General features: G+C 49.7%; 7 protein-coding genes across 7 annotated transcripts; 6 read left to right on the top strand and 1 right to left on the bottom strand.

Annotated features, from left to right (window-relative positions):
- Positions 1-2,817: 2,817 nt before the first annotated feature.
- On the top strand, positions 2,818-4,005 carry LAJ45_10285 (uncharacterized protein; the record flags this gene model as incomplete). Its single annotated transcript, XM_046119812.1, has 4 exons — positions 2,818-2,828; positions 2,899-3,596; positions 3,667-3,773; positions 3,970-4,005. 4 exons carry the CDS (start codon positions 2,818-2,820, stop codon positions 4,003-4,005), a joined length of 852 nt encoding a protein of 283 aa, XP_045966949.1.
- A 1,228-nt stretch (positions 4,006-5,233) lies between these two features.
- On the top strand, positions 5,234-5,950 carry LAJ45_10284 (uncharacterized protein; the record flags this gene model as incomplete). Its single annotated transcript, XM_046119811.1, has 1 exon — positions 5,234-5,950. The coding sequence occupies one exon, from the start codon at positions 5,234-5,236 to the stop codon at positions 5,948-5,950; it is 717 nt and encodes a 238-aa protein (XP_045966948.1).
- Positions 5,951-8,260: 2,310 nt separating this feature from the next.
- Positions 8,261-9,088, top strand: LAJ45_10283 (uncharacterized protein; the record flags this gene model as incomplete). The annotated part of the gene is made up of 1 exon (XM_046119810.1): positions 8,261-9,088. The coding sequence occupies one exon, from the start codon at positions 8,261-8,263 to the stop codon at positions 9,086-9,088; it is 828 nt and encodes a 275-aa protein (XP_045966947.1).
- A 121-nt stretch (positions 9,089-9,209) lies between these two features.
- Positions 9,210-9,946, top strand: LAJ45_10282 (uncharacterized protein; the record flags this gene model as incomplete). The annotated part of the gene is made up of 2 exons (XM_046119809.1): positions 9,259-9,276; positions 9,374-9,946. The coding sequence occupies 2 exons, from the start codon at positions 9,259-9,261 to the stop codon at positions 9,944-9,946; spliced, it is 591 nt and encodes a 196-aa protein (XP_045966946.1).
- A 66-nt stretch (positions 9,947-10,012) lies between these two features.
- On the top strand, positions 10,013-11,118 carry LAJ45_10281 (uncharacterized protein; the record flags this gene model as incomplete). The annotated part of the gene is made up of 3 exons (XM_046119808.1): positions 10,013-10,229; positions 10,491-10,589; positions 10,955-11,118. 3 exons carry the CDS (start codon positions 10,013-10,015, stop codon positions 11,116-11,118), a joined length of 480 nt encoding a protein of 159 aa, XP_045966945.1.
- Positions 11,119-14,811: 3,693 nt separating this feature from the next.
- LAJ45_10280 (uncharacterized protein) lies at positions 14,812-19,509 on the top strand (the record flags this gene model as incomplete). The annotated part of the gene is made up of 13 exons (XM_046119807.1): positions 14,812-15,011; positions 15,163-15,333; positions 15,411-15,684; positions 15,762-15,887; positions 15,942-16,026; positions 16,099-16,272; positions 16,408-16,581; positions 16,634-16,658; positions 16,705-17,289; positions 17,349-17,649; positions 17,704-19,328; positions 19,406-19,434; positions 19,493-19,509. The coding sequence occupies 13 exons, from the start codon at positions 14,812-14,814 to the stop codon at positions 19,507-19,509; spliced, it is 3,786 nt and encodes a 1,261-aa protein (XP_045966944.1).
- A 2,104-nt stretch (positions 19,510-21,613) lies between these two features.
- Positions 21,614-23,456, bottom strand: LAJ45_10279 (uncharacterized protein; the record flags this gene model as incomplete). The annotated part of the gene is made up of 5 exons (XM_046119806.1): positions 21,614-21,761; positions 21,824-21,835; positions 21,891-21,961; positions 22,026-22,926; positions 22,993-23,456. 5 exons carry the CDS (start codon positions 23,454-23,456, stop codon positions 21,614-21,616), a joined length of 1,596 nt encoding a protein of 531 aa, XP_045966943.1.
- Between the last annotated feature and the right edge of the window lie 1,988 nt (positions 23,457-25,444).

The following is a 25,444-nucleotide window of genomic DNA, read 5'->3' as shown; positions in this document are numbered from 1 at the left end:
GGTTGCACCAGGGTCGAAAATCCATGCCTTGTTGTCGGTGGTGGAAGGTCCTGCAATGAAGCCAAAGTAGTCTTCCATGGTAATATCCGAGGTGTCATCTGAGAAGTTGGTGAGGTCGAAGTCAACCGGCATTGTAAATACGTCGGTTTCTTCGAGTGCGGGAAGGCCAGAAAGATCGGGGATCCAAGAGAGGTCGAGTTTCGTGTGAAATGCAGTACCAGATGCGACATTAAGATTGCCAGATGCAGCGGACTTCTCCTTGTCTCTGAAAGCTTTGAGTTTCCGGCAGTTTTTGTGCGTGTGGCCTTTTGCATATTCTCCATTCTTGGTGCACCAGGTGCATGTGACGTCCCGATTTCCTGTTTCGTTGTTACGTGGCCTCCTGACTCTGTTGTTGTTTCCGTGTCCTTGGTTTCCTCGCCTGATTGTGTAGGCTTCTCCAGCCGCCTGTCCATCGTTGTTGCGCCGTGAGTCCAGATCCAACAGCTTTTCATAGACGTCATCGAAGGTGACGTTGGGCTTGGTTTGCAGGTTGTCAACGACTGATTCGAGGGATTCGTGCCGGAGTGAGAGGAGTAGGAAGGATGCCTTCGCTTCTGAGACAGATGCGAGTTGATGAAGGTGGTAACCGAGTGGGTCTTTGGTCTTGTCCGTAGAGTTACTAGTTCTAGTGAGGAGGGAGGACCAAAGAGTGTTAAACTGGGTTAGATGTTCCTTGATACCCTTGTCGGGTGTGTACTGTAGTGTGACGACATTAGCGAGGAGCGAGTGGAGGGAAGCGACGGTTTTCCGATCGAATCTGTCTTCGAGTTGAGTCCAGAGGTGATGAGCGGTGTCGGCCGGTGTCAGTGTGAGAATAACTTCGAATTCGATGTTAGATTGGAGGAATACAACCGCAAGGTTATCCTTTTTATCCCAGTCGCTGATTTCTTCGGCATTGTCGGAAGTTTCTTCTTCGTCTTCTTCAGCCTCAGCAGTGCTTCCCGATGCTTGTGGTGCCGTGGTAGGTACAGTAGTGGTGGTGGTTGTCAACACGGGACGCTTGCTCGAACCATTGACCAAGTTCCACAGATCGTGAACTTTCAACATGCGGGTAGCAAGGTCCCTCCACACAGTGTAATGGCCTTGACCATCCAGCTTGCATGGGAGTGCGGGAATTTTGATGCTCCTCTCAGACATGATTGAAAGTGAAACGAGAAAGTGTACTTTGTGGTAAAAATGGTGAAGAGTGTATAAGCGTGAGTGGTCTCCGGGCTCATAACCTAGAGAAAGTGTGTAGGAGAAGTGAAGTAATTGATCGTGTTATTTGTTCTAGCTAAGGGGGAATGCCCCGTATTTATACTAATGAAAGGTAGTACAAAAGAAATACAATGACTCATGGACGTGTGAGTAATAGAATGACTAATAGGAAAGTGAGTCATACGCCGATGACAAATACTATAATGAAATAATGAGAATCTTCCAGAACTATGAAACGTGCCGAGCGCCCTATTTCAAGAACAGGATCCGTCTCGCAGTACTCCATGAGATCGCTGGATTCAGTTTTCAGAAGATAGTCGATGAACTCAAACTTGACATCAACAAATCCACCTGCCGACGTATTTACAACAGAATGAAAGAAGACGGAACAACGAGTAATCGAAAACGTACCGGTCGGCCAACATTTTTTGACAAGGACAAGCGGAATGAGCTAGACCAATTCATTACCCAGGATAAGCGAACTCGACGATTACCCTGGGAAATGGTGCGAAACGAAATGGCTATGAAATGTTCGGTCAGAACCTTGCGACAAAAAGCTCATCGACTTGGATTTCATAAGAGACGACGTCGAAAAAAGATTGGGTTGCGAGCAGAATCACCTTCAAAACGGCTTAAATGGGCTAGAGAGCATCTACACTGGACAAATGAAGAATGGTCTCGCCTTATATGGACAGATGAATCGAGTTTCTCAACAGCAGGATTTGGCCAACAACCACCTGTAACACGAAAGGATGGAGAGGAGGAAACCTATAACGCAGATTGTCTGAATCAAACCTGGAGATCTGGTCGTCAGAGTGTTATGGTATGGGGTGCATTTTGCGGAGAAGAGAAATCAGAACTCCATTTTGTTCCAACCAATACCTCTGTCAATTCTAGCTCCTATACTCTCTCGATACTAGATCCTATTCTTATTCCATTCTGGCACGAGATGTGTGAAAGGGACGGTTGGACAGCTGTAGTTGAAGACAATGCGCCTGGTCATAAGAAATATGCCAGCAGGTAAATATTACTTTGAGTATTTTGAGTTCTAATAACTAATTTCTATCTAGGTGCCAGGAAAAGAACAATTTAGATAGCATTGATTGGCCTCCCCAATCCCCTGATCTCAATTTAATTGAGAATTTTTGGAATGATATGAATGAGTATGTGGGGAGAATATATGGTCGGGTTACTACTCTCTCTCGCCTCAAAGAGGTCCTGCAGGAAGCTTGGGATGATATCGGAAAAGAAAGAATGAGGTCGCTGATTGAGTGTATGCCTAGAAGATTATGGGTTGTGATAGAGGCACAAGGAGGAACTACAAAGTATTAATTTAATTCAATGTACTATTTGTTAATTGCTACTTCATTGAGGTTAAACATTGTTGCATCGTGAAGTTGGGTCGTGAGGTCGTGAGGTCGTTGCATCACTTTCCAGCACCCCCGCATACATCATGCAGGGATGTGCATAGCACACACACACGCTTAGTCATCAACTCCACCAACGACCTCTGCGGCTGAAGCGGCAAGCTCGAAGCTTCACGCCCCTCCACCACACAGCTCCATCAAAACACCAAAAATGACTCTCGCGTAGGAACCCCCTTCCATCTCCCCCACTCCCACCACAACTAGAGGCCCCGCTAACCCCCCACCCCCCCAGCTGCAGGACCGCCGACCTTCTCTCCCGCGCCACCCATGCGCTAAAGCAAGTCATGTCCGGCCAGCACACCCTACATTCCGCCGATGAGCGCCGGTCCGCCCTGACACTGCTCGCAGTAACGGTACATGCCGCGTCGCGGCTTGTGGAGGTCGTGCACGTGCAGGTGCTAGGCCGTGATGAGGTGGGGAGGAAAGCCCAGACGGTGGTGGAGGAGACAGAGAGGATCAAGGTGGAGACAGAAAAGATTAGCAAGGAGGTCGAAAGGTCTGTGGCTGAAACGGGGAGGCTACGTGCCGAGGCGGACAAGGTGGCGAAGGAGACGGAGAGGGCAAAGGCCGACGCTGAGAAGGCTGGTAAGGAGACTGAGAGGGCGGCAGCGGAGACAGAGCGGCTGAAGGCGGAGGCGATGCTGGTGCGGAGTGACAAGATGAGGACCGATGCAGACACGGAGAGGGCAAAGGTAGAGATAGAGTGGTCGAGGAGGGAGGGGGAGATGGTGGCTAAGGAAGTTGAGAGCTCGACGCATGCAGTGCGGGAAATAGAGGAGCCAAGTATTAAGGCGCCAACGGAGCGGCGGAGAAGGGTGCGGGTAAACCTGGGGCCAGGGAGGGTCGAGAAGCAGGTTGAGGGGGGTGCGCAGGAGACCCAGGTGGACCCATTCGAAACGTACGGCGAAGCGCTGAGGAGGATGGGATACAGTACGTCGCGGGTTTTAGGGGGAGGCCAGGGGGGTGGCAGTCCCCTGTTTGGAACGTTTCCCGCCGGAAGTAATCAGGTTTTTGGCAAATGAGTATAGGCAGGTAATCAAACTTATGAAAACCACGCCGGCACATGACCCCAACTACAACGCTAATGGAACTTTCAAGAGGAATGGGGTGAGTTAATTTAACTACAAAATGAAATGAGAAGTGTATTTAGTGCTTTGCATGTGTCCTCTTATTTTTGCTCCTGGTGCCATCCTTTTCCGCAAGCTGTGTGCTTTCATATTTTTATAACCTCACCCAGCAAACCAGTCTGCTCAAGCATAACATTGGTTAGACTAGGCTGACGACGGTTATTGTGACTTCCTAGTTAGCTAGGCCATCTGGCAAGATCATAGGACTTTAGGGGTGAAAGATGTTGCAAAATAATTTGATATCTCCAGCACGATGGTGCGATGCTGATTTATTGGTGAAGGTAACTTTTAAGGTGAATTCCTTAGCACTGGTTGGGTAAGAAACTCGGATAAGGTGAGAATCTGGGGATATTGTGCTGCAGTAAACGCTCGCACATGTTAGAAGATTCTTTTTTTGTTTTTTTTAATTCATTACTTGCATGCAACCTTACAGTTATGGCAATAGCCCCTGAACTACCCGCTCTCTTCCGCCTCCTCTCACGTTTGGCTTACATCGGAAATATATGAAAATACATCGAACTGAACTATTCCTCGTCTCCGGCGTCTCTCAACGTCCCCACCCGTATTCCAGTTCTGCCCTTTCTTCTTTCGCGTTTTCATCTTGTCCTCTCCTCTCATGTCTCCATCTGGTGAACCGTTTCTATATTTACGTTAGAAGATTCTCGAGCAGTCATGGGAGAACATCGGGCAGTCCTACAGTGAATAAGACCATACTACAAGAAGGAAGAATGGTCAAGAGCCTTATCAGGATTAGACCAATGAAAGACGATAGGAATTAACAAAAAAAGAAATACTTGAATATAGTCACCAAAACCGAGTGATCGTTCATGACCCATAGATACCTATAGTGCGGCGCCTTATCCATTGCCCCAGCAAAAGCATGGAATGGGCGGACCACGACCATATAGTACGTCCAATCCGGAGGCACTGCCAAGGCATCTATAGATATCTATCATCCGGACCTGACCGTTACAACACTGAGATTCTGATTCACCGGTTGGACTAGCGTATGCACTTAGTCAGCGATCACCTGTGCAGATGAAGCGCCAATACCTGTTGAAACCTCATCCAATTAGGCCTCCAGCCAAGCATATCCAACAGCAACATATATACTAGGTAGGTAAGCTCACATGACAATCTACACCTTCAACCTCCAAGCCCCCAAACCCCCGACTCACTAGTAGCTTGTCCAAAACCATGACTCTCGCGTACGCCCCCCTCCCGCCTCCCCGCTCCCCCTTCTTACCCCTCCCACAACTAACCCTCGCTCCCAGCTGCAAGACCGCTGACCTTCTCACACTCGCTACCCACGCCCTAAACCACGTAACCTCGCCCAGCCAGCACGCCTTACTGTCCGCCGACCAGCTCAAGTCCGCACTGCAGCAGCTCGCAGTGACTGTGCACGCGGCAGCGAAGCTCGCCGAGCTTGCACACGCGGAGATGCTAGGCAGCGATACTGGGAGGGCTAGGCTTGATACGGAGGGGCAGGAGGCCGGGAGGCAGGCTGAGAGGGAAGGCCATGAGACGGAGCGGATCAAGGCAGAAACGGAGAGATCAGTAGCGGAGATGGGGAGGCTGCACGCTGAGGCGGTGAAGGTGGAGAAGGAAGCGGAGAGAGCAGTGGTGGAGACTGAGCGGCTCAAGGCGGAGGCGATGATGGTGAGGAGCGAGAAGATGAAGATCGATTCGCAGACGGAGCGGCTAAAGGCAGAAACGGAGCGGATGAAGATGGAGCAGGTGCAGAGGAGGCGGGAGGTGGAGGTGGGGGCGGAGGCGGAGGCGGCTGGTACGGATGAGGGGTTGGTGGCCAAGAGGGAGCTGCTCGAGACAGGGGCGGTGGTGGTGAGTAGTGAGATAACAAAAACTGATGCTGAGATGGAAAGGGTGAAGGCGGACACCCAACGGGCGAGCGCGGAGGAGACGGTGCGTGAGGAGCTTGAGAGCTCGGGGCAGGTGCCGGAGGGGGACGGGCTAAAGCCGGGGAACTACCTAGAGGAGCTAGAGGCGGAGATCGACTGGAAAGAGTTGGAGGAGCAGCGGGAACACAATTATTATAAGTGGGTGCATCTAGTGCAGGAGATTATCCAGCTGAAGTTCCGAGCGTCCCAGGAGGGATCGAGAGTACACCAACTGAAGGCAGCAAAGAGCGTTGCATAGGGTGGCTTGAAGCGCTAGAGGGGGTTCGGTGGGCTGTGTTTTGAACATTTCCTCGTGGCAGGTTATTGTTTTAATCGTTTCGAGGGATTCAACCGCATTTTGACAGATAAATAACGTGATGTAAAAAGCGTGATGAAAACAACTCCAGCATGCATGTGACCCTAACCCGAGTCCGGTGAAAGCTAAAGCAGAATGGCAGGAATTATGGTCTGTCCCATTATCAAATTCCGGCGTTCACCTGACATGCATTGATTAGGTATCCTGCCTGGTGCACGCTTTTGGTGTTCTGGCTCGTACGCGGAACGCATCCCATTGACAGGGCGTTCCTGAGTGGGACAGTCCACAGAGCGGACGTTCTGTAGGTGGGGTATCTAAACCATGGTTTTATCCCATACTCCCAGTAAGCTTCCCGTAGCAGGAATATTCTTCAACAGGGCAAATAAAATTCCTCTACCAGGGATGCAAAGCCATCATTTACATCCAACCTGGACCTGCATGCATTCTGGTCGATAAACGAACGCTGCGTTTCTTCTCAACAAGAGCAAGCCAAGTAAGAAAAGATAATCATAATCAGTCCTGAACTGTTTCTGCGATGCCGACCCTTCACAATATCTGCGCCTATTACAAAGAAATATCTTGTTGCTCCTAGAACATCGGTAATCGATGACCAACCCATATCATCATATCGCTTTCCGTTCACTTTAATTTCCCGCAAAGATATTGGCAATCCCATAATACTCGGATTGGTTAATTGAGGTACTGTACTGCGGTTGTGGCAATCCAGCTACCTACCCAGGTCACATTGTACCCAGGATCAAAACGTAGTTTCCATCAACCCATTCGATGCAAGTTCTAACCACGGCCTACCCATAGGTGGAACAGCCACATTTTGGTTCATTGACGCCCCACTGGTGGAGCGTTCTGTCTATAGGGCCGTCTTTTCTATGTGCCAGAACACTTGATCAGCTGCGTCAATGGGCCGTGCCTTTAGCACACAGGCGGCCGGCCCAGGGTATTTTTTAATAGGCCGGGCCGAGCGGAGGTTAATATCTAGCCGGTACTCCAAGACAATGTTTCCAGTGGTTTACCGGTTATATGGTTCAAACAGGTTCAACTGAACCATTTAACTTAACAGTTGGTTTAGTTGTTCTGGCCCTGAATAAATGGCCTGAACGGTTTATTGGTATGCACAACCGGTTATACAGATGGTTTAAACGGTTTATCGATCACATGTTCGTAAGTTCGAACACCCCAGTTCCTGTGCTCGAGCAGGTAAGTTCCAAAGCTCGAACATGTTGTCCGAGGGTGTTAGCGCCTATTTTTAGGACTATTATCACGGTGAGTATGCCAAGACATGAACCACGGTTTTAAGCGGTTCAACCGGTTGGGACTGGCAAGATAAATAGTTAGCATAGTAACCGGTTTCTACCATTGAAAGCCTTGCTGCAAGGTGTTCGCGGGAGGACTAGAAGGCCCCTATACAGCGTTCACCATAAGAGTCATGTGAAAGCTGTAGCTTACCGATATTACCCACTTCCAGCCAACGACCATGATAGGTCATGCAGATGTGAACCTTTTCCCATGGACGAACACCCAGTTCTTACCCATGAACACCACTATTCATGGGGGCGTCGGGACTGGGCAGGGATATTTAGCTTAGGCCAGCTGGCCAGGCCGTGATCTCGATATCATGGGCACGGCCAGACCGGTTGGCGCTATTCTCCATCTCCACCCCGGGCTGGCCCACCGACGCCCATGCCCTATATTCAGCCCAGCAAAGCACCGTTTACTAGCCAGCGCGTGAGCACATCAGTGTACTATCCCATCATACAAAATTAGTGCCCAATACTTATATATCCCAGCAATCCTGACCCGACTTTAAACACAGACATTCCCCTCCATTACCCGTTTGGCCAGATGTCATTTTGGTATGAACCACTCCTCCTACCTCCAAATGGGTTGAGAACGGCCAACCTACTTGTAACAGCTGATATTTGCTTCTTTTGAAGCCTAACACGGACCGGGATATCGGCGCAGAGACATGCAGTTACATCTCGTCCGCTTAGTCATCCAACCCCCACCTCTCTGCGGCTGAAGCGCCAACCACAACCCAGAGACTCGCAACCTCCACTCACAACCTCAACCCCCCCCGCCACCGCACAAACCACCCAACACCTACACGTCGAAAACACACACAATCATGACACTCGCGTACGCACCCCCCCAACCCCTCTCCCACAAAACTAACTCTCCATCAGCTGCAAGACCGCCGACCTCCTCACGCTCGCCAACCGCGCGCTAACGCAGCTCATGTCCGGCCAGTACCCCCTCCATTCCGCCGAGGAGCGCAAGTCCGCCTTCACACAGCTCGCAGCGACTATACACGCTGCGGCGAAGCTCGCGGAGGTCGCGCACTTTGAAGCAATCCACGCGGGCGGAACGGGGGTGAGAGCGGTGGGGGGCGAGACGGAGGGGGAGAAGGTGGGTGAGACGCAGCGCATCAACGCGGCGACGGAGCAGATCAAGGCGGAAGCGGAAAAGGTTGGGAAGGAGGCTGAGAAATCGGTCGCAGAGACGGCGAGGCTACACGCCGAGGCGAGGAAAGTAGGGCGGGAGACGGAGAGGGCGGTGGCCGAGACGGAGAGGCTGAAGGCGGAGGCTATGATGGCGCGGAGTGACAAGTTGCGGATTGATGCGGAGACGGAGAGTCGGAAGGCGATGACGGAGCAGGTCTTGGCGGAGATGGAGCGGGTGAAGGTTGAGCGGATGGGGGTCGAGACGGAGGAGACGGAGGCTAAGAGGGCGGGGAAGGAGGCTGAGAGGGCGGTGGCCGAGACGGAGCGGCTAAATGCGGAGGCGATGATAGCAAGGCGCGAGAAAATGAAGTTGGCTGCGGAAACGGAGCTGGCGAGGGGTGAGGAGGTGAAGGCCGGTAAGGGGGTCGAGAGCTCGGAGGGGGTAGGCGCCGAGACTGCGGATTACCTGGAGCTCCTGGAGTTGGAGATTGCGCGGAGGGAGGTGGAGGCGGCGAGGGAACGGTCGTATCTCAAATGGGCGCAGATAAGGCAGGAGATTGAACAGCTGAAACCCGAGGCGAGCACGGAGAGGATGAGGAGGAATCTCCAACTGAATGGATGAGAGGCTGGTTAGTGTGTCGTGAAGAGTTAGAGGGGGATACGTGGGGTGTGTTTCGAACCTTTTCTCGCGGGGGGTGAGGGGTGTATTGTGTATGGGGAATCTAGTAACGGGCTGTTTGATCATGAGAAACGGGTTTATGATTGGAGAAAAATATCAGCGTAGAGACCTGCATGAAGATATCTTCTCCGGTTAGTAATCCTCCCCAAAACTGCTCTCTGACTAAAGCGCCAATCATAAATCGGAAACCACTCCTGATTAGGCCTCTAACTAGCTAAGCACGCTCAGCCAGCGAAGCTCACATCAGAACCTACTCTTGCGACCTCCCACCTTCGAAGTTCAAGCTTCCCCCCGCACAAACCACCCGACATCCAGAGCAAGTCGAAAAGCCATATAATCATGACACTCGCAGACGAACCCTCGCCAGCTCCTACAAACACAACCACAACCGACTCCCTCCCCAGCGCACCCCCAACAACTGCGACCAACCCCCTCACCTCCCCACCTCCCAAAATCACAACCAACTCCGTCCCCATCTCCAAAACAGCCGGTCTCCTCTCCCTTGCCACCCATGCGCTAAACCACATCACCTCGCCAGACCAGCGCGCTCTACTCTCCCCCGATGAGCTCAAGTATGCAGTAGTGCAGCTCACCCTCACAGTACAAGCCGCGGCGAAGCTCGCGGAGGCTGCGCGCTTACAGGAACTCCACGGCGATACGGAGCGCGTGAAGGGCGAGACAGAACGGTTCAAGGCGGAGACGGTAAAGGTGAAAGCGGAGGCAGAGAGGGCCGTGGTAGAGACGGAGTTGAGCAGGGCAGAGGCAGAGCGGAAGAAGGCCGAGGCGGAGGGGGCGGTGTAGGAGACAGAGAAGCTGAAGGCGACGTCGATGATGGTGAGGAGCGAGAAGATGCGGAATGATTCAGAGATGGAGAAGCTGAAGGTGGAGATTGCATTGAAGAAGGCGGAGAAGGAGCGGATGGAGGCAAAGACGAAGTTGAAGAGGGTGGAGAGGGAGCGAGCGAAGGCGGAGAAGGACCGGATGAAGGTGGAGACGGAGCGAGTGAAGGCGAGGACGGAGGAGAAGAAGGCAAAGACGGAGAAGGTGAAGGCGGAGGCGACGAGGGAGAGGGTGAAGGATAAAAGTAACTCGGGGGGCTGATGGCCGCGGCTATCACTGGGTGGAACAAGGAGTTCCGGATGCGTTCATTATACCCGCTGGGTCGTTGAAGAAGGTGAGGCGGCAAGGGAGCGAACGAAACAGTGTTCTGAAGAGTTAGAGGGGGTTGATCGCAGAGAGGTTATTGTTTTCGGGGATTGCTTAAACCAGTTGTTTCATAAATGAGGACATGGTTAAATTCAGAGCTTGATGTAACTGAATATCTATACGTGACAATTAATGTTAGCGATTGATGAAGGCACATCATGTCCCGCCACACTTAGTCAGCCATCCCCCGCGGCTGAAGCGCCAATCACGAGCGACTACCAAACCCCGCCTCCAACCCGTAAGCACTGTCATATCCCATTCACGGCTTCCCCCCACCACAGCTTCCCCCACAACTCTACCCGCCACATCACTCCCAACCCTACCCCCAAGTAGACATGACACTCGGGTATATCCCCCACCCCCCCCCCCCTTCACACCTTCTCACGACTGACCCCCGGGGCACAGCATTGAGACCGCCGCCCTCCTCACGCACGCCATCCATGCGCTAAACCACCACATGCCCCCCGCCCAATACGCGCTCCACCCCCCGACGAGCACCTATGTATCCTCGCGCAGATCAAAGCCATAGTCGATGTCGCGGCCAAGCTTGCAGAAGTCGCGCACATAGACGCGCTGACAACGCACAACGCGGGGGTAGGGTAGGCAACGATGAGACGGAGAGGATTCGGGCGGAGACGGACAGGATCAGGGCGGAGGCGGAAATGCTGAGAGCCGAGGGGGAGAAGGTGGCCAAGGAGGCGGAGAGGGCGGGGAAGGAGGCGGAGAGACTGCGGGTGCTGGAGAGGGTTAGTAGTGGAAGGATTTGAGGGGTTAGCCGGGTGTGTGTGTGTGGGTGTGTGGTTTTTGCGTGTGGTGCTTAGGGGCGGAGCGGAAGTGAGTTTTGGAATACAGCCGCCTCTCGTTATAGTGATACTGCATATAGTGATATTCTGGTTATAATGATGACACCCGCCGGTCCCAACTTTTTAGTATGGGGTTTAGTGATTTTTTCATATAAGGATATCACTAGAAGATTTGTATGGGTATCCTTATAACAAGAGTAAATCTGGGTGTGGCGAGCGACCCAGAAAGGGGGGAGGGCCAGCATTATCAGGCATTTTACGTGACAAAAAGCCTGGAAACAAGACTACAATACGAACGAGGCTGTACATGTACTTAAACAGTCACATATCCATACCCTACGAATCGCTGTCAATTTAGCTTATTTTTCGACCCAAAAAAAAACCTCACCCTCATTCTGTATAGTGATAACCTCGATATAACGATACCATTTTTCGCTCCCGACCCCATCACTATAACGAGAGGCGGCAATAGAAGATGAGCGCATGTGAGAACTATTCGAGAGAAAGATGTTTATTAAGCTTGGCTGCTTGGCTGGGTACCGCTGCAACCACCGCCGATGGCCATTCTTCTGTTACCATTACTTTGGCTCCTTCTTGCGTATGCCGTATGTGTCAAAATCGTGATGCACATGCAAACAGCTTCACCCTTCACCCCACCCCAAGACAAAAGTCCCCCGTACCATATAACGCATCGCTCCTGGTCTCACGCTCGCACCGGGAGTGCATCATGCTATATCACTCGGCTCTCCCTGGCCATTTTCGTTGATATTGACATTGACAGATGTCGTCCAAGGCAGTAACGTCGTGGAGTCGAATAGCAAACAACCCCCCGCTAAGCGTCTTAGATCGTGTCCCGTCCCGGTCTCTATAAGATAGCTGGGCTACCTTCAGAGTTCAACACCAACCGAAAAACCACCATACTCGACCTACCTTTCCACAAGTTCGATAAATCCTTGGAACCTGTGCTCAGGTCTTAAACGATAGGTTTTTGGTTACCTTGGTATCCTTTGATATAAAGGCAGCGGTAAGATCGCGCCCCGGGCCATCCCTCCTGTCCTTGACAAGCCCCTTCGCAACTCCGCCAAGAGTTCATGAAGTGCAGGGTCACTCCTCACTACAGACTTTGCTTTGGCTTCATTTGCCAAGGCAAGTCAAAAGCTCCTCCTCCTACTCCCTCCATGGGAACCTTTCCTCTGGGATATCGAGCTCGAAGGTCACCCCCCAAAGACCACCAGCATCCTCCTCCCTCCTGAATTTTCTCAGGGGAACACCTTTTTACCCCCCCTCCGTCACAGTTGGGGATTTGAGAACGCATTAAGCTTTTTTTTGGCCCGGCAATATGTCTTTCTTTTGTGTTATCCGGAATCTTTCTACTTTTTTCTTGGGCGGGGGTTCTCTTAGTCATCAACCTTGTAAGAGGAGTGCGGTTGGTAGTATACCATAACTACTATAACAAGGGGAACTGGCATTGGGGATAGGTTTTTATGTCATAGGCTATGCCTGCATGCAGTTATTGTACCTAGAATCAATTCATATGATATAAAAAAAAAGATCGCGCCCCGGGCGAGGTGTGGGGTGGCGGGGTATGGGGAAGATTCCACATAGAACTTCTCTCGCAGAGTGATGGCTGTAAGGTGGCTGGCTTGACTATCCCTGTCCATGTTCCGAGCGGAAAATGCTTGATACTGATGTTAAATCGGCCCGGGAGAGCGTCATGGGCTATCACTTGATACTCAATTTAATTGTGCACTTGTCTCTTGCCCCTTGTTGATGTTGTTGGAACTGTGTTTGGGGCAACGTGTGGCCAGCGTTGCATACCGCGGGGAGAGAGACGATATTGTGCAGTAGTACCTCCTGGGTGTGTGTTTGGTGTCGTGGCGTCGAGGTCAAAAGTTTCCGTTGATATGCCTGTCAGCTACAAAGACAGCCTAGGGGAAGGGGAAGGGCTCAATACACTTTATAAAGTAGTCATATCATTCCATGCTGCCCTGTGCGGAATCTATGGCACATGTGTTGGGAGTTTCGCCCGCAAAATCAACGGCGGATATGCGGTTCCAAGGGGTGGGGGGTGATATCTATCAGAGCAGAAATGATGGAGAATACCAGTGGTAGCGATAACGAATAGGTCTTCTCCGAAGGTCATAAACTTTTTGCATGAGCAGCGGAGCTGACGGGGCCTTCGGTACTGTGGCGTGATGACTCCAATTGTCAAATGGTTGACTAGGGAAGGCAGTTATCAACGACGGATTTATTGGTATTGTTTCGTTTCTGTAGGATGCGTGGCGATAGGAGTAGGTCAGTGATAACTCTGAATAGGAAGTAATATTGAGAAGGCTGTTGATTTTCGCGTTCCGCCAGAGAGAAAAGGGGGGATGGGGAAAAACAGACGAACCATGCACAGCACCCCCGGCTTGGCTCCTAGTAGAAAACTCGGAAGGTTCAGAGACCCTAGAAAAGAGCTCTCAGCGAGGAAAGGGGTGGGTATATGGCTAGATGTATTCACTGTCTTCATGCACTTATGGAACATGTGCTGTTGTTGTTTGTTACTTCATTAATCGTATGCAACCCGGAGGTTTTGTCTAAGCAATCACTGCAGGGTCTCACCTTATAGAGGCGCTAGCCTCAGGTGTGGAATATGGTTGGGACACCTAGAGACGGAAGGGTGCGACATTGGTCCCCCAGTGAAGATTACCTTCCTAATCAAGTAATTACTTGGCACGAAATCGCTCCAAGGATGCCAAGACAGTAGCCCTATGCCAAGATATTGGCCAGCAACAAGGGATCTGTTCCCAATCGGGTAATTATGTACTAAAGTCCACCTAATAGGGTAATTATTGGTATGCAAGTGCGACATTCGGTCAGCCTCTCACCAAAAACCCAACTCTTAGAAATTCAATAGTTCAACAATCACAACAGATAGTATTAATTGGGCTCTGTTACAGTGTTGTTTATCTCCTTTTCTATCACTACAGAGCTATTTTAATTTTAATGTGTTGTGATGGTTGGCCATTAAGCCTTGAAGTTCGGCAACTTTGGCACTCCGGCTCAAGGTGTCCCCAACCATACCCCAACCGACATCTAAGGCCAGCAGTCGCACTCATCCGCACTTTTCCCCGTATGCCTCATTTCGGCACAGGGTGCTGGGTAAACCCTCTCCACAGAGCAGAAACGCATCTACATGCCAAGCCAGGAAAGGAAACCACAATTAATACCCCCTGGGTCGCCGCCCCTGCCGGTTTCGAACCGGTGACCTTGCCCGATTGTTCGTACGCTCGGACAGGTGTTTAGAGACTTTTACCTGTTTAAACACTCGCTGCTAGATGTTAGTCGATTAAAGGAGAAGGGTTCGCGTGACGGAGGTCATAAATCAGGGAATTCTTATCCACTGTCTTATGTACACAATATTCTTCTTTCTCATCCCATGCTACTCTTTCTGGAGAAAGCTTCAGTGTTTGTTTTGGGGTCCATACAGCAAGATGCGACCGTAGGAGAGAACAGGCATATCATGTCCCAAGAACGCCAAGACCTCGTCAGGGTCAGGGTTATTTCAGACGATGACTGGTGTGTAACCCACACATGGGAGAACCCCGCACGGATTCCCGGCATTCCTGGCCACAATTCCTTGCGCACCCTTTTCGTTCCCATCAGATCCAAATCATGCCGAAAAAAAAGAATACGTTAGTAGACGGGTTGAAGCAATTTGGCCGAGCTCTTAGTCCCCGCAGACGCAGCAAGTCTCAAGGACAACATCCTGGCGGGTTCTTTCACGGTACATCTCCTTCGACCAGCACATCTCAGCTTGGTAGTACCCAAACGGTTACAAATAACCCAGGGCACCACACGAATTCGAGCAACAGGTAGTTATATTCATCCCGCCCTTATTGGTAGTATTCGCAATAGCCAATGAATATTCGCTCCCCTCTTCCGCGGGCCGCCGCATCCTAGAGTTTCCGTGCAAAGTAAAGGTGATTGGAGACCTATTGTTAATACCTGCAGTAACCTTGGTAGTTCGAGCTTGGCTCAAGCCCAAATCACAGGGCAGTTTATCCCTACAAATCAACAATCCACTGTGGTTGGGGATCTTGGAGCATTACCAGTTATATCAATTTCCCGTGCTCCATCCCCCGGGAGCGTAGTCACCAGCGGTAATCAAAGTCAAGCCGTTTCGGTCAAGAATAGGTACCTTATATCCCACTTCCCTCCAACATCTATAGGAAATACAAATAAGAATGGTCCTGACGCTCACACGGTGTTAGCATAAACCCCGCCCTCAAGGCGGCAATCGAACAATACGCTAACGATCTTTCGGACGATGATCGAAATGCCTTTCTTGGAGCAAAGGATATAATACTTGACCTGCAAAGAAAGAATGAAGAGCATTCAAAGCGGAGTATATCCAGGTCCCTCGGGGCACGGGTTGAAAAGGTGCTATTGTGCATGAAGAGTTTTGTGAGATCGGTTTCCATCTGCATTCAGCATCATCCGGATATATCATCCCTCGTTTTGGGTGGTTTTAACTGTGTCCTAACGGTAAATTACTTCTCAATCGCCTAGGGTATGGGGGGTCAGGTGGAAGCGATAGGCACGCTAATTTACTCGTTACGTAGCTTGCATTAGGTTATGTTGAATTCTTTGAGAAATTAACCCACATGATGGATAGGATAGCAGGGCATTTGGGATACTTGGAGAAGTACGGCTCTCCGATTTTCCAGAATTCATTTGATGTCCAGAATGTAAGTTACTCGCGTGAACTGATCTTGATGGTCATGATTGGTGACCAGAAATAGACCCTCAAAGATGCATACTGTGATTTGTTGGATTTCCTAGTGGCAGTTCGGAAGGTATTCACAGAGAAGAACGAGAAGGGTTCATGTGCGTATCCCTCCCGTATTTATAAAGTATTATATATGCGTCGTTGTCTCACAACACTTCCACATATTTTAGATCTTAGCTCCGTATGGCTATTTATGAAGATCAATTGGGAATCGTTTGAATATAAATTCCAGCCTATCGAGGAGCGCTTTGCCCATCATGCTTTGGTGATTGTCAGATCAGCTGGCGTTGAGGCCTTGATTACTAACCTTGAGGCCTCATGTACGAAACAACGAGAAGAAAGGGGCAAGTTATATCTTTAATTTTACTCCATTAATAATTAAATAGTAGATTACACCCCAAGAACTCTTCCCTTATACCAATATCACAATGTCGACTTTTACCTCTTTCAATTATAATAAGCGGCTGATGGTAATATAGATAAAAAACGTCGGGAGGTCTTGAAGTGGTTGTCCAATATCGGGTACGAAAAAACACAACGGAGACATTTTATGAAACACATGAAAGGTACTGGTCAATGGCTTCTAGACGATCCGCTCTTTCTCAATTGGCAGCACTCACAAGAATCAAGTATTCTATGGTGCCACGGTGGTCGTAAGTTATCGGATTCCCCTTGGGCTCTCTCCTGACTGACCAAGTACAATAGCGGGGGCGGGAAAAACTATTTTAGCGTAAGGATCCTGACACCGTATGCTCCAAATTTCTGACACGATATAGTTCCCTAGTTACAGATACATTTTCAAAAATGTGCCCGGCAGGATCTGACATGGCACTATGCTTTCTATTTTGCAATTACAAAGAGGCCGTCGAGCCAGAAACCTATATCCGTACCCTTATCAAGCAGCTTTCCTGTCAGATAAAGGTTCTTCCGTATGAACTTGTGGACTTGTACGACAAGCATTTCAATGATGCCACCGAGCCGTCTATGGCTGAACTCCAGGATGTCTTCGTTGTAATCTCCAACCTATTTCGGCAGACCCTCCTAGTAATAGACGCTCTTGATGAATGTACAAGCCAGCAGAGAGATTGTTTCTATGACTTCCTTCGCCATATCTCTGGTTCGACTGAACAGTCTCGCGGAGTAATAAAGGTTTTCATCACTAGTCGAATGGAAGAGGATATTCGACGCGCCCTTTCCAGCTTCCCGATCGTTCGGATTGAAGCCCGAAAGGTAAACGGGGATATCAGATCATATGTGGAAGATCAGCTGGTCCAGCGTCTGCTTGATGGCAGATTGCGGCTAAAAGATCTTTCCTTAAAAGATAGGATAGTCGCAGCACTTGTGGATCGTGCCGGTGGAATGTGAGTTACCCTATAAAGTCCAAGGGCTACATCTCGACTGACAATGCTGATTATATCAGGTTCTTGTGGGTCGAGTTCCAACTACACCGTATATGTGCCCAAACATCGGACCATCATATTCAAGCCGCTTTGAACGATCTACCAGAAGGCATGGACGAAACATATCGCAGGATCTTGACTCTCATACAGAGTAAGCCTAAGGCCGAACAGCGTCTAGCACGAAGAGTACTCATGTGGATTGCCTATGCTACTGAACCACTTGATGTCTGTGACTTGAGGTCGTTTGTTGCAATGGAAAGTACCACTAGATCATACAAGGAGCTAGTGAGCATGATTCCTGATGAGGAAAAGGTTCTAGCTGTATGCGCCAACCTCGTTATGGTTGAAGTAACAACTGATGGTTCTGCTCGTAAGGCACGATTTGTGCATTTTTCGGTGCAAGAATTCCTTCTTGCTCATTCAGTGGGCTTTGATAATCAATCGACGATTGGTTTCGACCTTATTGTTGAGCCACAGAGAGCAAATAGCGAGATTGCTACTATGTGTATCGTATTTCTGCTTCATTGCAGAATTAAACTTTATGGTACCTACGGATACCCTCAGCCGATTCACTATACAATCAGAGGTTGGATGTTACATGCTCGGGCACTGAAAGCAATCAGCATAGAGCTGAGGGATCTGATACTCTCTCTCTTTGATTCTGGATTCTTATACGTGCAAGAGGATTATCGTTGTCATAAGGATCCAACAGGTCTCTTGGTCTACTATTCTCACCGAGTTAGTGGTCAGGTCAATTCATTGTTAGACCTGGCATTGGTTTACGAATTACCTTTACTAGTCGAGCATCTTACCAGAACAAACCACTCCCCCCTGTATATACGGACTACCATGCACCTTGCCGCAAAGCTAAATGCTGGCAAGGTCATTGAATACCTTTGCTCTAAGGATTGTGATGTGAACGCGCTCGACCAAGATGGTTATACACCATTATTTTACGCCGGGGGGGAGGAGGCCTGCCAAGCACTCATACGCAACGGAGCCGATTTACACATTGAGGGAGGGGACCTTGGGAATCCACTACATGCAGCAGCAAGTGGTAGGAGAGAAGCCGTTGTAAGGTGTCTGTTAGAAGCAGGCTTCGATGTGAATACTTTTGGTGGTAGTCATGGCTACGCCTTGAATGCTGCAGCACGGCAAGGCCACAAAGGCACCGTGGAGATCTTATTGGAGTTCGGCGCCAATGTTAACGTGAATGGAGGAGGGCAAGGCTCCGCATTGGAAATCGCCTCATATCGCGGTGAATTAGCAGTGGTGGAGCTTTTGTTAGCGCACGGAGCAGATGTCAACGCGGGCTGCGGGAGGTGTGGTTCTGCATTGCAAGCCGCCTCATTGGGCGGTGAATTAGCAGTGGTAGAGCTTTTGTTAGCGCACGGAGCAGATGTCAACGCGGGGGGCGGAGAGTATCGTTCTGCATTGCAAGCCGCCTCATTGGGCGGTGAATTAGCAGTGGTAGAGCTTTTGTTAGCGCACGGAGCAGATGTCAACGCGGGGGGCGGAGAGTATGGTTCTGCTTTGCAAGCCGCCTCATATTGCGGTGTATTAACAGTAGTAAAGCTTTTGTTAACACACGGAGCAGATATCAATACACAGGGTGGGAAGCATGGTTTTGCATTGCACGCCGCAGCCACACCAAGGTACTCGAAAGAATTAGTCAAATATTTACTAGACGAAGGAGCCGATGTCAACGCAACTGGTGGACGGGATGGTTCCGCCTTGCAAGCGGCCGCCAGAAAGGGGAACAAGGAGTGTGTAGAGATACTACTTGCAAACGGAGCGAATGCAAACACACAAGGTGGAAAGTATGGGTCTGCTTTAAAAGCTGCCTCGTCAAAACAATACCACGAGATTGTGAGGATTTTAATTGAGCATGGGGCCTACGACATGCCGGAGACCGAGACCGAGGGATCATCACTAGATACTCTTAGCGTCCAGGATGTTGGTACTGAAGCCAATCCTATACAACAAGCAGTGGATACGGAGTGCGAGCAAGCGGAACAACAGAACTTATCCCCGACCCCCCGAAGAGTTAAAAGAGACTGGAGGCCTTGAAATTTAGACTAGAGACCAATTTCTTAGAGGCAGTAGGTCAGTGGAAACCTGCGTCAATAAACCCGGAAATTTGTACTAATCCGGGTTAACGTAGTATGTCTCCCGATCTGATGTTGAGAGGAAGGGTATTCACTTTCTGTGGTCGCACCCCCCTTGGGAGAGCGATGTTAAACGGAATGAAAATGAAGGAGGAAGCTCGTTGGGTTATTGGTGTAGTTGGATATCATATTGAACTATTTGGAGAATATGTTTGGGGTGTGGGTTGGTATACATGTATTGTTATTTAAAAATAAATCGGAACTTAGTATGAAGAACACTTGACCTCTCTTTTCTATTGCTTGGAGCAATCTAGCCGTTGACGATATCGGGAAAGATGTGCTTTACCCGGCTCTTGGTTCCGGGAAATACACCTCAGGAAAATAAACATCGGGGATTACATTATCTTCTAATAAATATCAAGAGGGCACAAAGCTCTCTCCCCCAATGGCTAACCACATCTCACGCGAGAAGGTTTCTTGCACCAAATCCAGAAATTAGGAAAATCCGAAGTATGGGCCTAAGCTAGACACTTACACCCAACGCCCCGACCCGAAACCACAAAAGGCCATTACCATTACGCCCTCCTTACCCCGGTTGGAATCCAATTGTTACGAAGTCGATATTGATATCATCTTTCCGAAAAACTGCTCCATACAACGCGGGGGCCTTCGCTCAGTCGCGGAAGTGGTTCTTGACGCCAAGAGCATACAGCTCGCTGGCCGTGTCGGGCAGATTATTCGTCAGGCATTAGAAATACAGATACGCGCGGGTTAGGCTGGATAGGCGCCCTGAGGAGGAAACATAGTCCTAGCGCTAGCACTATTTTGTTTAGGTGGCAACCTCTAGCTAGTTTTATTTGCTCGTGTTCTCACTCTCTCTCCTAGTTCACATCATCATCAATATACATGCTTTAGTTGGTTTTAGTCGAACAGTTTTGATTAGTTTCTAAATTCGTATGTATTGTCGTCGAAAAGAGACCGATCACAACAGACCGGCCAACACCGTCCCACGAATTGCAGTGTAGAGGCAGGAATCTACATAATTTATATCCAAGTCATCTGACGAGTTAGCCCACCTTCTTACAGCCTAATTCCAAGACCATTTTGCATATTTCACTGGTTTTATGGCTCTGTCGTTAAAGACTGTCGTCGCTTAGGGTGCGTGGCCTTGGCACCCGGAAAAATAGTTTTCCGGCGATAGCCCGGGAGATCTTCACGTATGGACCATCCCGATTGTGTAGAATTTTCCAGCGGAGGTTTGAAGCTTTTCGCCTGTATATTACTCCGCCCTTATCTGCCCCCCCCCCCCCCCCGCAATTCCGAAGGCTCGGATGTACAAATGCATGGCTATGAGCAAGCAACACCGAAATTCACCGAACATGATCGAACGCGTACCCCTAGAGACAAGTGTCTACGTTTACGGTTTGTATTCGGTAATGTTGAAACACGATCAAATCAACGTTGACTCTACTGACTCCTTAGGGTGAATGTGTCTACACCCTCTCGCGCTTACCTAGATATGGGTAAGAAAGTCTTCCCTCGGTGCACCGGTATCTACTCTCTCATGAACGTGTACATTTCCTATCTGGTGGTAAGCAGATAGATAGCGTACCCCCGGGCGCCTAGTGTTTATATTTTCCACTTCGGAGTAACATCGAGGGTGGTTTGGGTGTGGAGGCAAGATTTTCGCAGGGCAAAATCCACAAAGAGCACCGCCAAAAATACGGAGATGGCGGTCAGAGAATTCATCTACATAGGTATATACATAGTCTAATATCCATCACGCCGGGAGAGTCATTTAACAGACTTCCACGACAGAGCTCACCTGTAGAAACGCGGCCTCCCGCCCTACCATTAGAACCACCCCCTAAAGTATGCACCCCCACTAAAACCAAAAAGGTAAAAACATAAGAGTGGCAGAATAATAGCACTATCGGTCCGCTTACTGTATGTTGTCCCAGCCCATCGAAACCAAAACAAAAGACAACAAAACACGCCGCTCCCACTGGTTGTCGACGGTGTAAAAGAATAATGTGGTTGATCTAATTCTTTTTCTATTTGGGCAAACCGTTTGGTCTAATTAAACCTGTAACCCTAGCCCTGGAGCTAACCCCAACCCATTTGAACCTGGGCTTAGCGACACCCTGTCAATCTGGAGCCCAAATCTGGCATATGATTTAGACTCTTTGATCTACCGTGCCTTGGTTGTGTTTCTGGTGTGTGTGTTCTTTTCTCTTTTCCTTCCCTTTCTTGCTCTTTTTTGGTGCGGGTGGGCGTGGTGATGGACTTCCACCCTCACTACATAGTGTACAATAAGCTATGGAACTAATTGTTATCAATTTTACAACAGTACATAAAATATATTCCATGGGTACTAATCAGCTTACATAAATTCACAACTGCCACCCCGTATTCAGTTTGACCTCCCTGAACCCCTCATCGCCCCCAACGAACCCCTCCAAGAACCCCTCATTGCCATGCCCAGTGGAAGTTGTAGACATATTACTGGAAACTGGCTGTGTACTCTAGATGATAGTTGTACATGTCAATATCCGTAGATTATATCAGATCTTAAACGGGGAAATTTACCTTTTCCAACTCCCCACTTAATATTTCTGCTATTTTTGCCCTCCCCAACTTGATTGCCAACGCCAAACATGTTAGGCCATCAGAATCACGTATTGTGCGGTCAGCTCCTGCTGCAAGAAGTACCCGTAAAGCGGGCTCGTTATCACCGCGCACTGCCGCATGAATCAGAGGTATCGTGAACCCTGAGTTAGGATCAGCACCACTGTCCAAGAGGGCTTTCATAAGATTTTCGCCTCCAAACATCGCCACCCATGTTCGCGTATAGAAATACAGGATTGGTTTGCAGGTCTCGGTCCATTTGGGAATCACATCTCCAAAGAGCTTGGGATCATCTAACTCTAGGAGGTGGTGAAGATACGGAATATCTGATTCTACCCATACTCCCCTTTTGAGACCCTGGAGCCAGTCACTATGCGGGTACCGTGCTCTGTTGTGGAGCAAGTCGTGTTTCATTGGTATCACAATATTGTATATAATGGGTTCCTCGGCCAGCGGCTTATCTGAAAGTTGAAATTCGGTGAACGGTAAAGAGAAGACGGAGGTATTTGAACCAATAGAGAAGGTCGACCACTGTGCTCCACGACGCTGGGATGTGGCCAAGGACATTGTTGAAGGCGCGAGCATATCATGATTGCGGTAAGGGCGGCTGTTTCGAAGTACGGCTGTGAAGGACATTCGTGACCCTACCGACATGATTGATGTTGATTCAGAGCAGCGCACTTGTGGAGTGATCCCTAGATGGGAGGGTAGATGCTCGATGTCAGGTGATGATGAAGGCCCTAAACTAACGGTGGAAGCTGGAGATGTAACCAGTGTCGGGATGGCCTTGGTAACGGTGGTCAGGGTCTCGAGAATGTCATTTAGAGAATCTACCATGCTTTCTGCCTCAGCTGAGGACTCACTGCGTCGGTTGTTAGGCGAGGCTCTGCGGTAGGGCAGTGGATAGGGGATTTTAAAGTGGCCTCACCTCATCCAGATTGTAAGAAGCAGTGTTAAAGTCGTTTTATGTTGCTGGATACGTCTAACGAGGATTGTGAGATTTGAATTCTCCCAATTCCAGCGCAGTCGGCTGTAAACACTCATTTGTCCTGCCGGTAAACGACGCTCCTGTGGTCCAACTAGTTGTTTAACCCGCCTCGGCATTAACTCATCAATTATCCTTTCCAACTGGGAGAAGGTTAAGGTGCAGGAAGCTAGTGTAATCGCTAACTGGGTAGCGTCCGTCGCCATTGCTCCCAGCGGAGTCATTTCGTTCCGTTTCGCTATCCTAGTACGAAGTCGTTTTAACGCGTACTCGAAGTCACGCACTTCCGCGAGGATCTCTTTCGCGCTATCAGGCACATTGGTGTACGTGGATATGAGGGAATCTATATTCTTGTAAACGGTGGCAGCAGCGAGGATAAGACCCACAACCGAGGCTGCAACCTCCATGTCGATGGCCGATCGCGAGATGTTGTGAAAGACTTGGGTACGGAACCCCTCTTCCCTGTTGTCCCGTGTCACCAGGACCGTAACCCCAATCTCAAAGCCTTCGGATTAGTCAAGTGCCAAGAATTGGGAAGTAGAAAGCTAGTCATAAAAGATGTAAGAGAATCAAACTGTAAAGGTTTATTCGATTCTAGAGAATTGGATGAAGGCAGGAGAGGAGTGCATCTCCCCTTTCCTTCCAATTTATGCTCCTCGCTTAGAGTCACCTAATCGTTCATCTCATCCTCCGCCACTGGGTTCTTTTCTTCTTCTACGCGACAGCCATGGCGGCTAGAGCTTAACCTTGTACTACGTGCAAAACCAAAAGCACAGGAAACCGGCACGGCAACAATCACCTCCTCACCCCCGTCCCACCCATATATTGGACTGGGAATTTTCTCAGACACGCCTAGCCCTCCAGGAAAATCAGCGCAGGGAGGAATACCGCCATATCTCGAAAAATTGGCTAGCTTCCAGAGATCAAAATTACTTGGATGGGAAACTTCTGATGCAGATCGATGCTATTCAACCCAAGCACCCGAGCGATAATCCCTGGCCGGGGATAGCCAATTTTTCGAGTTTTGGCGGTATTTGAATCCTTAGCACCACGGATTCTGATAACGAGGCGGGCGTGGTACGCGTGTAGAACCCTAACCCACACAGGGTGTCTCTCTCAACCACCATTGTGATAATTCAACTCTAAATCTATCTAGGCTGCCCTCAACCTTCATCGCTTAAACAATCATAGCGAAGCCGTCGTGTATGTATCCCTCTTCTGATTCGCCATCCATTGAAGTGCGCAGTGTCGGTATCAACCTTGGCGCCAAGGCGTACCGGGTGTTGAGGGTAAGTGATCAAAATCTGGTAAGTGGATATTGCGGTGAATACGTGTATTTGTCTTATCACTTTTCGCTACACCCTAATACATGCTGGGGACGGATGCTGCCCCATTTCATGGTTGCTGCATATTCACGGTCACCGATTCAAGGGGAGACAGCCGAAATAAAAACATAGCAATAAATACAGCAGCGGAATAACGGTATATGGTAGTTGCCTGGAACTTGTGTCTTTACTGTGTGCCTGTCCTTTTCTGCAAAGTCAGGGAAGATGGTGACGCAGGAGGACTCCTCCCAAACACCGCGACTCAATCCGCCAGGTTCCCACTCCGGTTCGGATGCCGGTACTCGAGGGCGGCGGCGAAACACGGTGCTAGGTGGCCACACCAGCCTACACCAGTCCACCCGGAATACGCAGTCTAGGTCGTATCCCGAACTCCAACCCCCGACAGACATCCCCGGAATTGTTGAGCTACATACAGATTCTCACGACACATTTGACGCGCTGTGATTCACTCGCAAGCACCACCAGGTATCCATAACAGTACTCCCGAGACCCTCCCCGGTCAGTGGATAGCTTCGGGATCGAGAGATACGGCTATGCGGGGGTGACATACAGGGCTGCGTAGCTGGAGGGAGGCGGTGGGGGTTTTAAGACGTTTCTGTGTGCAGTTTAAACCTTTCGTTTCTCAAATCGTGGAGATATAAAACATGGGGAATGGGGTGGGGGGTGGGGTGTCCAGTCCAAGGGGGTGGATCGAGGGGCGGCGGAGGTGAGCGAGCACCCGCTCTCCCCAAAAGCTGCTCTATTCTCCATGCGTACTTACTGAAACCCTTACCTCCGGGTACTAGGCTGTGGGTGTGATGTCTCCGCTGCTTTCCGGAGAAATCGCTTGCTAGGTTGGAATTGTGATCCAAGAAGATGTGGGATAACGTGGGCGGAGAACCACGATTTTGGCAGAGATATGGGATCGCCTCCTGGGAATAATTGCTGTGGGGTTTCCCTGCGGCTTGTTGGATCTTTCGGAGGCATGGCGTCCGAGATTTTGGAGCTATTGTTACTGTAGGGAACTGGGAAGGTATCAACAACTCACCACCTCTCAACCAACCCAGAGG

The sequence above is a fragment of the Morchella importuna genome (assembly GCF_003444635.1).
Source record: "Morchella importuna strain M04M26 chromosome Unknown Morimp01GS044, whole genome shotgun sequence".
Taxonomy (NCBI): Eukaryota; Fungi; Ascomycota; class Pezizomycetes; order Pezizales; family Morchellaceae; genus Morchella; species Morchella importuna.
The sequence above is the reverse complement of the archived record's forward strand: the minus strand, read 5'-3'. Positions and strand labels throughout refer to the sequence as shown.